We start from the raw sequence: 13,384 nt of genomic DNA, 5'->3' as shown, positions 1-13,384 counted from the left end.
GATCGCTAACTCTATGCTTTATTAATCACAGATATTCTAAGGACTAGATTAAAAATTTCCAAGAGGGCTTAAAAATTTCCTCACTTCCAAAGTGACTGCAATACAATTAATTACCTTTGGGACAATGAGCTTCGCTAGCTCACCAAGCTCCTCTGTCATTGGAATTCTCCAGGCAAGAATACTGGAGTGGGTTGCCATTCACTTCTCCAGGGGATCTTCCAGACCCAGGGATCGAACCCAGGTCTCCTGATTGCCACCAGGGAAGCCCCTATACCCAACATTAACCCTCCTCAATTCAGAACCAAATGCCCTCTGCAGCTCTGAGGTCTGAAAACTTTCCCTATGACTGCTACTTTTCTTCAAATGTTAGGTGCCAGAAGCAGGCTTTCTCCTGCTACTCCCACTAACGCATGTGCTTTCTACATGAGTCAGCTATTGCCCTGATGGAATACCAAGAGGCCAAAAGGGTTAAGGAGGCATTCTTCAAAAGGACCAATACCCTACCCTCTACCTACAAGCCCAAGTTTCCCCAAGCACCAGTAACCAGAGAACCCTAATCAGCACCACATAGGCCAGTCACAACCATCACAAGATGTCCCAGAAAAGCATCACAAACATTCTCTGAAGCAGCCAGAGGCCAATCAATACCACCAAACTACACTGAGAAACAAAATTCTGTAAGGCAAATTCTAGTGCATTAACATGATACACTTCCAAGGAGACACCAACTGAGCGGGATGCAGCTCTGCACCACCACTGGCAGATGCGAAAATGAAGCTATGGTCTGTTCATCTCTATGTCCTTCCCAGGGCCAGCACGCAACGGGAACTCAGCACATGCCTGCAAGATCAGTGAGGGGCAGCATGGACTGTAAACAGCACAGGCTGGACACAGCAGATCCAAGCTGCTGGTGGCAGGGTGTTGTCTGAGTTATCAAAATATGCCAAGCATCTGAGATCATGCATGAAACCAGCTCTCTGGCCTCTTGAAGCCTACCTCTCATGGTAAGAGAGAGAGTGTGTGTGTGTGTGTGTGTGTGTGTGTGTATAATGATACAACAAAGATACATGATACATGGATATGCCCTTCAACACAAAAACACTACCCATAAATACTGATCCCAGCCTGGACAAGCAGAGGCTTTATGGGAAATGAAATTTAAGAAGTCTTTGGAATTAAAAGGACAAAATAGTCCTTGGTTATATGGATATGTTGTGAGAATAAATTTGCTAAGAAGGTTACTTTTCAATGAGACCATTTTAGATTCATATAAATAAAGAGTAATCCCCATCATAAACCCTCTTAAGAGTGTTCCTAACTAACAGAACAGTAGCAGAATTGCCCCAAATACCAAAAAGCAAGCAACACAGAGTTAGGGCCTGGAGGTCAGACCTTCTCTCAACTTGTAACTCAATCAAACAATCTTCATTTTACTTTCGGATAAGAGGACAAGTGAAATGATTTATAAACACTTCAAATCTCTTAATCCTTTGCTCCTGAAACACTCAACAATGAAGTACCTTACATGAAACACATTAAATATTAACTATTACTGCTCAGAGAGGCCCGTCCCTCCCCTACCTTACTGGACATCTTTAGTGTGTCAATCTCCTCTCTCTGTTTAGATAGCGTCTCGTTCATGCTGCACAGGTGGTCGCTCATCATACTTAACTGATCCTCATAACTCCTCTTGGTAGTTGTCAGCTCATCCTGAATGGCCAGGGAAAAAAGAAAAGAGGAAGCAAAACTCCACCAGTTATACCACTTGAAAGTTCTTTTAATTTAAGAAAAAAAAAAAATGTTGGAAAAGCAACCTATCAAGATGACCTATCTGATCAATTAAGAAGCAGGTTAAGCCATAGGTCCAACAAGAGAACAAGTAAAAATGGGGAAAAAGTTTTTCCCAACCTTCAAAATGGGCTCTGAATTTCTTTGCAGAAATGAGTTTCTTTCTATGCCAGGTATAAAAGTGTCACAAAAAAAAAAAAAAAAGAAACAAGAGGGCTTCATGCTCTTTCCCTCAGGTTTTCCTGAGCCTTTGGTGAGGCGGGAAGGTGGTCTCTGGCACATTCCCACCACCCCATACTCGATGGGGATCCCACAGCCCTTTGGGCAGGACTCTCCCTAGAAAAAGCACCTTCCTCTCTCCTCTCATCTCTCAGGCTCTCTTTGGCCTTTTAACATCTAATCTTGTGATTCTAGAAAATCTATAAATGAATCTGAAACCAGAAGGAAGTGTATATTGCTGTTAATGAGTTATTTCTTTGCCTGTAGCATGTTTATATTTACTAAAGGCTTCTGGAAACAAGGCTTTAAAACAAAGCAGTGAGTAAGAAGGAATATTTTGAAGCCCTATCTTTCAGTTTATGTCAGTTTTATGAATCAGTAAAGAGAAGGAATTGAGTCATATGAACAAAATAAACTTCCAGCCAGCCATGACAGGGATTATCAACTGGGAGGAAGAGAAAAAGGAAGGACTATGGATAAATAAGTATTATTTAAAGAAATGCTGACTACAAAACTATTTATAATTAAAATCAAACTAGAGAAACAAATAATACAACCACTTCTTGCCTGCCATAAATGAGCTGTAACTTGAAAATGAGCTAGAAATAAAATGGTAAGAAAAGTATTATATGTAGAGGTCAAATGTCACCATTTTACAAAGGAAATGCTGATTTTTCAGCCTAAGAACTTTCAATGAAAAAACATACTGCGTAGGTAACATGAAACTCACCTGAAGTCGGCTAATGCTCTGACTGGCTACTTTCATCTCTTCTGTCAGTGCCTCTTTAGACTTTTCAGCCAAGGCCAGCCTTTTAGAGAGTGCTCGGCACTGCGAAATCAGAAAACACACCATAATCTCAGGAAGCATTTCCCCAGACTGAATTTACTTCAGGGAAGGTTACTAGAAAACAATCCCCAAGACCACACTTCCTCCCTTCATCCCACAAACATCTGCTGAATATCCATCCATAGGCCCTGTGCCACACCCTGGAGCACACGTAAGAAATGTGAGTGGGCCTCACTCACATCAGTTTAATGAGGGAAAAAACATCTACTAACCCAAGTTCATCGGTATTTCTTTCCAAACTCTAGCCTGATGACCACAAGTTACAAAAAGCATAAGAAGTTTTCTACATTTACCCAAGATTCATGTTCACTGGATGAGAAAGGAAGTGGTTATTTCAAAAGTGATCAATGGCATCAAGCAGTATGAATTCTAAGATACTTTTCTTCTTGTGTTTTAAGCCCTTTATTGGAGACCATATCATAGGAACAATAAGATCTTTACAGCCTCACTCTGTCGATGAAGGGAAAAAAAAGTGAGAGCAGTTTAAAGACCCCAGTTGGCTTTTTTTTTTTTGGGGGGGGGGGGTCTACTAAACCGAGGCTATCTGGAGACAGTACATGAAGAAGAAAAAAGAAAAATTCTATTTCATGCTATTGTTCAAAGAAGGCGTGCCATTAAAAGGATCACTAAATTTTCTGATAAACCATGAGGCTGACATGGAGAATCTGTTGAAACACATTTGAATGCTGTGTCAACATCAAATGCTCAGACTGACCATTCCAGTAAAGTCATATTGAGGGTCACCACTTCCTGTTTACAGACAAGGAAAAACTAGAACAATTTTAAAATTCCTGTATCACAATTGTGCTAGAAGAATTTTCTAAGATAAGCAAATCTCTTGGAAATCCTCAGAAATTCCCCAGTTACTTATTTCATTCCTCATAAGAGAATTTCAGGCAAGTTCAGCCAACCAAATCAACCACTCTCTATTAATCACACATTTATGTGCTCAGCTATTGAACCAGAGAAAAAGGGAGAGAGCTCTGCAAAACACAGGTCCTTGTGAGGAGGACAATCAAGTCTGGGAGAGTAACTCAGAAGGCAGTTAGGGATCCAAAGCAGGACAAGATGATGCTTTGTGCCACATGGTTCAAACAGTAAGGCACTGCAGCATCCAACTTGCTGTCCTCATTTTTCTACAATCCAACAGCTATCACTACTGATCATCTTCTCAAACAGGTATGCAACACTAAGTTATGCATATCATTTATTTCAGCAAGAAGAGAGAAGCAAAGCCTCCCTTAACTTCTAGCACCTGGCTTCCTATCAACCTCCCTGTCTCTGCAGAACAGGAGAAAATCACAAAGTCACATTCTAGTAAAGGGTTTGATCTTTCCTTTGTCAATTTCCTTAACAGTTTAAAAGATTATACATCTCTGTCTGACATCTGCAACTAACCTTTTAAGAAAAAGTTTCTAATCAGAGACCTTACATGTATCCTTATATGTTGAGCAATTTCCATTCTATCTTATAATTTGTTTCTCACTTCTTGGTTATCTGTAATTTCTTCTTTCATTTTCTCCTCTTCATCAAGGAATTTGTATAATTTTATTATCTTGCATAACCTTTTTCTAATCCTCTTAAGAAAATGAATTATATGATGGAAGAAGAAAATGTAACAAAAAGCAACATTTTATATTTTTTAAGAGTTGGAAAAGGTTACATTTTGCATTTTATCATTTATAAAAACTCATTACCACAAGTTGTCATTTAGTAACTAAAGAGTATACTAAAGAGAAACAAAGACATACTTTGCTTTGAATTCCCCTAAATGAAAATTCCTTCACCTATGAATGCTACCAGCTTATAACTCTCTAAAACAAGGAATCTATAATAATAATGTTCAAAACATGTTATATAACCCTAAGAAAGTCTACTGATAAAGATTTTTGGTTGGTATGTGGACCAATCTACATGAACTCGAACCAAATCCACATTGCAGACACACTGACTCTGATCTCTCTTTTGTGGTGAACAGCAGGAGGAAATGGCAACCCACTCCAGGGTTCTTGCCTGGAGAATCCCAGGGACGGGGGAGCCTGGTGGGCTGCCGTCTCTGGGGTCGCACAGAGTCGGACACGACTGAAGCGACTTAGCAGCAGCAGCAGGAGGCCAAGGCAGTGACCTAATTGCTGAAGAGGTTAGGAAAATCCACCTGATCCGATCGACTCTCCACTTACCTCGGCATAAAAGTGCACTGACTTGCTGTCAGCTAGCTGCAGCTGAGACGTCAGCTCCACTATCCTGGTCATGTAGTGATTTCTGATTAAGTCTTCCCGAGACTCCACATCTGGAGCCTAAAGAGAGCACACGTAACAGTGAATAAATGCCAGTGGGATGAAGCCGTTCTAAGAGGGAAAAAAAAAAAAGATTACTATCACTTTAGCCAAATAAAAAGAAGACGACATTTCCTACATTTTCATTTGAAATTTGATGGGACATCATAGTTTTCCCACCTTTTGGAAAAACTTTAAACAAGACAGAAGCTTTTATTCAGCTCCCTGCCCATCTCACAGTGAAGGTGTGGCTTCAAGAAAAGAAAGCAGAAGTGAAGTCTTGGGAGGCCCCCCCAGCCATGGGGCCATGTCTCTCAGTTAGGTGCCACACATCTAACTTTCAAAATCTCTATCTGCCTGTCTCCTATGTCTTCCACTAACTAGAGAACAGGGAGAAGGGGAGCATTTATTGGCATTCCTAAAAATATGAACATTCTTTTCCCCCACATTATCTTAAGATAGCTCTAATGCTTCTAAACATACTAACGAATTAAACTATTTCTATAATGAACAATTTATGGCCCTTGTCCCAGACTAGTTTTCTAATTACGCTAGCGTTGGCACCTACTCAGTTGAGCTTAGAAATATATGCATAAGTTCAAGATTACCTGAAGTATAAGGCCAATAAGGAAACCAAAGAATCTACCAACCTACTTGAACTATGTTTGCCAGTTCACCATTCTGATTGTTAGGCTGAATGACTTCAGTGTTCTTTTAATGATTATTTGTAAGTTTACACTTGCAGTATTTCAAAACGAAAAGGTGCAAACCTATTTGACAGGCCAAATCTGACCTGGATTCAGTCACTTGAGGGCTGGAAAGAACTACAAGCCCATTGATGGTCAAGCCCCTGAAAAGCCCTGCTCTGCCAGCCGGCCCACTGGAAGGTAATGGCTCGCAGCCTCCAGCCACATACCAGCAAGCTGATGGCCGTGCTCATGCCACACCCTGTCAAACTGCCAAGTTAAGTCATTCAAGAAGACAATTACAGAAACAGGCTGTGATTTGTTGGTGACAGTTAACACTGACCGAAGAGAAAAGCAACATGGATCCACATTGACTAGAATTGCCAGAAATGTATTAGATGAAGCTGACTTTTGCTGGACTTTGTCAACAAACATGTGGCCAGATATTTACTAACAAACAACATGATGTTAAGCACACATTACCTCACTGTCAGATGTCCTGGTTAAAATTCCAATCTAGAACACAAGGGAGAAAAAGCTTTAGAACAGACTGTTTATACTTTAAACACAACAGCTTAAACCCTTGTAATATTTTTTCTCTTCTCATTGTTCACATTGTTCACGTTGTTTCAAAGCACACTAAGGAGAACTCCTTGGTGGGCCAGTGGTTAGGACTTGGTGTTTTCACTGCCGTGGGCCCGGTTTCAATCTCTGGTTGGGGAACTAACATCTCATAAGCCCTGTGGTGTTGCCAAAAAATAAAATGAAACAAGCAACACTGAAATAAATAAAACAAAAGCACACTAGCAGTGGAGTTCTGGAAGATCACCCTCAAATCAATCATCTTTTAATACAAATCATCTTTCAACACAAGCTGGCCCTTCAGATATATAACCACATTCATGATTTCTGTCATACAGCAGTAATGGATATGACCATCACTATCTCCTCTATCCAAACGCTGTTAGCCATTTTTACTGAAACCCAACAAATGGTCTGAGAAGAGAGGGAGAACAGATTTTAACTCTGAGTCATTTCTACGCTTATTTCTAAAGCAGGCAAGAAGACCTAAAGTTAGTTTCATGGTGACCCTAATAACTAAACATTTTCTCACTGCTGTGGGCATTTTCTCATACGCTGCTGATAAAGAGTATAAACTAATACAGCCCTTTAGAAAATAATTTAGCAATAAAGATCATGAAAACATTCAGTCTGATTTGTTCAATGAGACGGACTCTGAAGGGAAGTCCACAGATGAGTGCTGGCAATGTTGCACTTCCCCAAACACTACTTAAACAAATGGTACTTAAACTGATGCCAGAATTCTGTTCTGTTGGTGAAATGTCCTGCTAGGCAGCCATCCTCCCTGTCAGGGGCAGAGAGCAACACCTGCGGCTAGGATTCAACCTCGCCATCAGGCTTATAGGATCCTCCAGTGAGCATACTGGCTGTTCAGCTCACTGCTCTGGGAAGTTTGGTGTGCTTTTCACTTTTCTAAGAATTTTAATTCTTTTTTCCTCTCCTATATTTTATTATGAAAATAGGTAAATACATAGTAAATTTGGGCAAAAAAGGATAATAAACACCTGTGCACCCACAATGTATTAATACATTTATACATTTATTGACATATTATCAATACAATTATCAATACATTGATACATTTGATAATGAACAATGTTACATTTACTTTATTTACCTGTGTGTGTACATTTCCTGAAGTATCTGAAAGTAAGCTGCAAATATGATGATATCTTACTCTAAGTACTTTGGCATTTACCTCCAAAAAATAAAGATATTCTCCTAAATAATCAAAATATCATTATCACATCTAAGAAAATTGACAATAATTCCAGGTTTCTGACACTGTTAAGGTGCAGTGAGGTCTGTTTACATCTTGAAAATAAAAGTTAATTTGTATATGTTACTATTAAGTATGCTCTGAATCAGACACAAGGTAGACGTGAAAGGGACCATGACTTGCTCTTCAATAGCATCAGAAGCTATAAGGGGAATCGCACGCCTTAGGACAGGGCCATCAGCAATTACCACAGCTCCCCTCAAGTTTCTCAAGAAAAAATGCTTACAAAAATACATTTAATGAGATCCTTCTAATTTGAGGGTCTTTTTTCCCTTCCTTTCCTGATTTCTCATTTTTCTAGATTTTTAGTTATTTTTTTACGGTGGGCAAAATACTATAATCAGAAATTTTTTCTCCATATAACTCTGAATTCTGTAATTCCAATAGACATGTTTCCTTACCTTCTAAATCACTGCAATTAAATATAAGAAATACAAAGCTGCAAAATAACTTGTCACTATATTGCCTTAGGAAGTCTAACTGTATTATATGTAAATCATAAAGCTTTATATTACCTAGGAATATACCATATAATTGGTTTTAAAACGTATTTATGGTCATTTCTGTAAAAAGTTAGGCATTTACTCCTTTGTCAGAAACATAAGCCCCATATCACAAACATTTCAATGGAAAAACAGAATCATCATAACTTGACTTAGTGTATCTTCACCAGAAACACAGCCCTTACCATGGGGAACTCTAGCAGGTAAAATCAAAGAGAATTGAATAAAGTTGTGTTTTGAAGGGGGCATCCTGCTCACCAACCTGAGTTTTCCAGAGCACATGGATTATTCCTGTTATCAATTCCTGTAATTTACATGGTAAACTCTGAACACTCAGGTGGATCCCCACTAGTTACCATTATAAAACAAAAGATACTTGCCTCACTGGCGCTGTGGGTGGGCTCCGGCACAGCCGTGGCACACGCTTCTTCCTGGCCCGTAGCGGTCGCCACAGCAGCCTTTTCCTGGGCCACCCCTACCACCTGCCCACTACTTGCACTCTTCAGTTTATCTGCAATTCGCTGGTTTTCTTTCTCCAGCTTGATTTTAGCTAACTGTGCTTCCAACATCCAATGTTCTTTTTCCTGCTCCAGTTTAGAAATCTTCTCCAAACTCTGCTGAACCTTGAAAGCAACAGAGAATTCTGAACCTTAGAGGATGATGTGGACAAAACTTAGTGGCCAAAAAAACACTTTATGGAATGCAAACCAAAACTACTTCACAGGTGTGAGAACAAAACCACTTAATACAGGAAAATTTTTATTTTTCAGTTTTATAAGATGCAAAAGGCACAACCATAAATTGAGAAATTCAGCAAGAATAAAATTTTTTAAAAATTGTATTCATCACAAGGTATAGAGAGTAAAAAGAAGCATGTATCCAAAAGAGGACTAATATCCAGAATATATAAAGAACTTCTGTAAATCAATGACAAAAAGACAACCCAACAGAGAAACAGCAGAAAAAAAGACTTGAATATGCACTTGAATATTACTATAAACATAAAAAAGAAGGTATTCAATGTCACTATTTATCAAAGAAAAGCAATTTAAGACCACCCAAATGACTAAAATGAAAGACAGGAAATACAAAGACGGACATATTTATGGAGCAATTGGAACTATCACACAGTGCCGGGAGAAGTGGAATTCAGGACGAACACTTTGAAAACGGTTTGGCAGGATTTTTGAAAATTGAACTTATATCCTGTGCATCATGCTAAGTTGCCTCAGCTGTATCCGACTCTTTTCAACCCTATGGACTGTAGACCACCAGGCTCCTCCATCCATGGGATTCTCCAGGCAAGAATACTGGAGTGGGTTGACATGCCCTCCTCTAGAGGATCTTCCTGACCCAGGCATCGAACCTGAGTCTCTTCTGTCTCCTGCAATGGCAGGTGGGTTCTTTACCAGTAGCACCATGTGGACTCAGCAATTCTACTTCTAAATATATGCCCAACAGAAAAATATGCATGTTTATCAAAAGACAGGTATATAATGCCCATAGCAGCCCTATGATAATTAAACACTTGAAAATACTCATAAGCTAGTGTTGTTCAGTCACTCAGTCGTGCTGCGACCCCATGGACTGCAGCATGCCAGGCTTCCCTGTCCATCACCATCTCCCAGAGCTTGCTCAAACTCATGTCCATTGAGTCAGTGATGCCATCCAACCATCTCATCCTCTGTTGTCCCCTTTTCCTCCTGCCTTCAATCTTTCCCAGCATTAGGGACTTTTCTAATGAGTCTGCTCTTTGCATCAGGTGGCCAAAGTATTGGAGCTTCAGTTTCAATCAGTCCCTCCAATGAATATTCAGGACTGATTTCCTTTAGGATGGACTGGTTGGATCTCCTTACAGTCCAAGGGACTCTCAAGAGTCTCCCCTAACACCACAGTTCAAAAGCATCAATTCTTTGGCACTCAGCTTTCTTTATGGTCCAACTTTTACATCCATACATAACTACTGGAAAAACCAAAGCTTTGACGAGACAGACCTTTGTTGACAAAGAAATGTCTCTGCTTTTTAATACGCTGTCTAGGTTGGTCATACCTCTTTCCAAGGAGTAAGCGTCTTTTAATTTCATGGCTGCAGTCACCATCTGCAGTGATTTTGGAGCCCCCCAAAAAATAAAGTCTGACACTGTTTCCCCATCTATTTGCCATGAAGTGATGGGACCAGATGCCATGATCTTAGTTTCCTGAATGATGACTTTTAAACCAACTTTTTCACTCTCCTCTTTCACTTTCATCAAGAGGCTCTTTAGTTCTTCGCTTTCTGCCGTAAGAGTGTTGTCATCTGCATATCTAAGGTTATTGATACTTCTCCCGGCAATCTTGATTCCAGCTTGTGCTACATCCTGCCCAGCATTTTTCATGATGTACCCTGCATATAAGTTAAATAAGCAGGGTGACAATATACAATCTTGACATAGTCCTTTCCCAATTTGGTACTAGTCTGTTGTTCCATGTTCTAACTGCTGCTTCTTGTCCTGCATACAGGTTTCTCAGGAGGCAGGTAAGGTGGCCTCATATTCCCATCTCTTTAAATATTTTCCACAGTTTGTTGTGATCCACATTCAAAGGCTTTGGCATAGTCAATGAAGCAGAAGTAGATGCTTTTCTGGAATTCTCTTGCTTTTTCTATGACCTAATGTATGTTGGCAGTTTGATATCTGGTTCCTCTGCCTTTTCTAAAACCAGCTTGAACATCTGGAAGTTCTCGGTTCACGTACCGTTGAAGCCTGGCTTGGAGAATTTTGAGCATTACTTTGCTAGCGTGTGAAATGAGTGCAATTGTACGGTAGTTTGAACATTCTCTGGCATTGCCTTTCTTTGGGACTGGAATGAAAACGGACCTTTTCTATAAGCTGTAAGAATGGATAAATTATGTAATTCACACAGTAGAATACTCAACATGAATGAAAATGGACCAAACACAACTACATGTAACATGGATGGAATATCACATACATGATGTTGAACAAAAGAAGCCAGATTTGAAAGAGATGCAGCATAGTTCTCTTTTAATATAAAGTTCAGTATTATGTAACAAAACAAAGAATGCAGGATTATAGTTATCTTTGGAAAAGAGGAGAGCAGCAACTGGAGAGGGGCATGAGGGAGGCTTCTGGGGTCCCAGTAAGTATTTTTTTTTAATACATTTCTTCATGTAAGATTATATCTTTTCCAAAAATTTCATCTAGCTACTGGTTAAAGTGTTTACTTGTGAAAATTAACTGGAATATATTAATAATTTATATACTTTTCTTTATGTTGTACTTAAATAAGGAGTTTTTAAAAAGCTAATTCTCAAGGCAAATGAAAGCTTGAGAATTAAATAAAAACAAAAGCAACCTTTCAGTGAATTCCAAATGCTTTACCAAATGATTGAGCAATTACCACGTAGCAGACACTGTTCATATATTTTCCTGCCAGTATCCCACGGAAGCCTCCTAACAGTCTTACAATTCTCACTTTTCGAAGAGGAGACCTGAAGTTCCAGGAGCTGAATCCTTGCTAAGCTAAAGGCAGAGCCAGGATTGGGGACCTCACATGTCTGTCTGGTTCATTAGTCTGATTCTTTTCACCATGTTACACTGCCTCCTACTGGCTTGATTCAATTAATGCTTATGAGACCCTGCAAGGTAGATCAGATGAGATCAGATCAGATCAGTCGCTCAGTCGTGTCCGACTCTGCGACCCGATGAATCGACCCCATGAATCGCAGCACGCCAGGCCTCCCTATCCATCACCAACTCCCGGAGTTCACTGAGACTCATGTCCATCGAGTCAGTGATGCCATCCAGCCACCTCATCCTCTGTGGTCGCCTTCTCCTTCTGCCCCCAATCCCTCCCAGCATCAGTCTTTTCCAATGAGTCAACTTTTCGCATGCGGTGGCCAAAGTACTGGAGTTTCAGCTTTAGCATCATTCCTTCCAAAGAAACCCCAGGGCTGATCTCCTTCAGAATGGACTGGTTGGATCTCCTCGCAGTCCAAGGGACTCTCAAGAGTCTTCTCCAACACCACAGTTCAGAAGCATCAATTCTTCGGCGCTCAGCCTTCTTCACAGTCCAACTCTCACATCCATATATGACCACAGGAAAAACCATAGCCTTGACTAGACGGACCTTTGTTGGCAAAGTAATGTCTCTGCTTTTCAATATGCTATCTAGGTTGGTCATAACTTTCCTTCCAAGGAGTAAGCGTCTTTGAATTTCATGGCTGCAGTCACCATCTGCAGTGATTTTGGAGCCCAGAAAAATAAAGTCTGACACTGTTTCCACTGTTTCCCCATCTATTTCCCATGAAGTGACGGGACCGGATGCCATGATCTTCGTTTTCTGAATGTTGAGCTTTAAGCCAAATTTTTCACTCTCCACTTTCACTTTCATCAAGAGGTTTTTGAGTTCCTCTTCACTTTCTGCCATAAGGGTGGTGTCATCTGCATATCTGAGATTATTGATATTTCTCCCGGCAATCTTGATTCCAGTTTGTGTTTCTTCCAGTCCAGCATTTCTCATGATGTACTCTGCATAGAAGTTAAATAAACAGGGTGACAATATACAGCCTTGACGTACTCCTTTTCCTATTTGGAACCAGTCTGTTGTTCCATGTCCAGTTCTAACTGTTGCTTCCTGACCTGCATACAAATTTCTCAAGAGGCAGATCAGGTGGTCTGGCATTCCCATCTCTTTCAGAATTTTCCAGTTTCTTGTGATCCACACAGTCAAAGGCTTTGGCATAGTCAATAAAGCAGAAATAGATGTTTTTCTGGAACTCTCTTGCTTTTTCCATGATCCAGTGGATGTTGACAATTTGATCTATGGTTCCTCTGCCTTTCCTAAAACCAGCTTGAACATCAGGAAGTTCACGGTTCACATATTGCTGAAGCCTAGCTTGGAGAATTTTAAGCATTACTTTACTAGCATGTGAGATGAGTGCAATTGTGCGGTAGTTTGAGCATTCTTTGGCATTGCCTTTCTTTGGGATTGGAAATGAAAACTGACGTTTTCCAGTCCTGTGGCCACTGCTGAGTTTTCCAAATTTGCTGGCATATTGAGTGCAGCACTTTCACAGCATCATCTTTCAGGATTTGGAATAGCTCAACTGGAATTCCATCACCTCCACTAGCTTTGTTCATAGTGATGCTTTCTAAGGCCCACTTGACTTCACATTCCAGGATGTCTGGCTCTAGGTCAGTGAT

The 13,384-nt window shown here is 40.2% G+C and overlaps 1 protein-coding gene across 5 annotated transcripts in view; it reads right to left on the bottom strand.

Annotated features, from left to right (window-relative positions):
• Nucleotides 1-13,384, bottom strand: part of PPP1R21 (protein phosphatase 1 regulatory subunit 21) — a 123,045-nt gene that overhangs the window by 52,607 nt on the left and 57,054 nt on the right. For all 5 annotated transcript variants that reach the window (XM_044925891.2, XM_006078397.4, XM_025260994.3 and 2 more), the window contains exons 17-21: nt 8,561-8,803; nt 6,300-6,332; nt 5,035-5,151; nt 2,738-2,836; nt 1,582-1,710 (exon numbers count right to left, since the gene is read on the bottom strand). In XM_044925891.2, the coding sequence (XP_044781826.2) occupies nt 1,582-1,710; nt 2,738-2,836; nt 5,035-5,151; nt 6,300-6,332; nt 8,561-8,803 (621 nt within the window). The remainder of the gene's footprint in view (nt 1-1,581; nt 1,711-2,737; nt 2,837-5,034; nt 5,152-6,299; nt 6,333-8,560; nt 8,804-13,384) is intronic.

Source organism: Bubalus bubalis, chromosome 12 (assembly GCF_019923935.1).
Source record: "Bubalus bubalis isolate 160015118507 breed Murrah chromosome 12, NDDB_SH_1, whole genome shotgun sequence".
In the NCBI taxonomy this organism is placed as follows: domain Eukaryota; kingdom Metazoa; phylum Chordata; class Mammalia; order Artiodactyla; family Bovidae; genus Bubalus; species Bubalus bubalis.
This window is presented reverse-complemented; position numbering and strand designations above follow the sequence as displayed.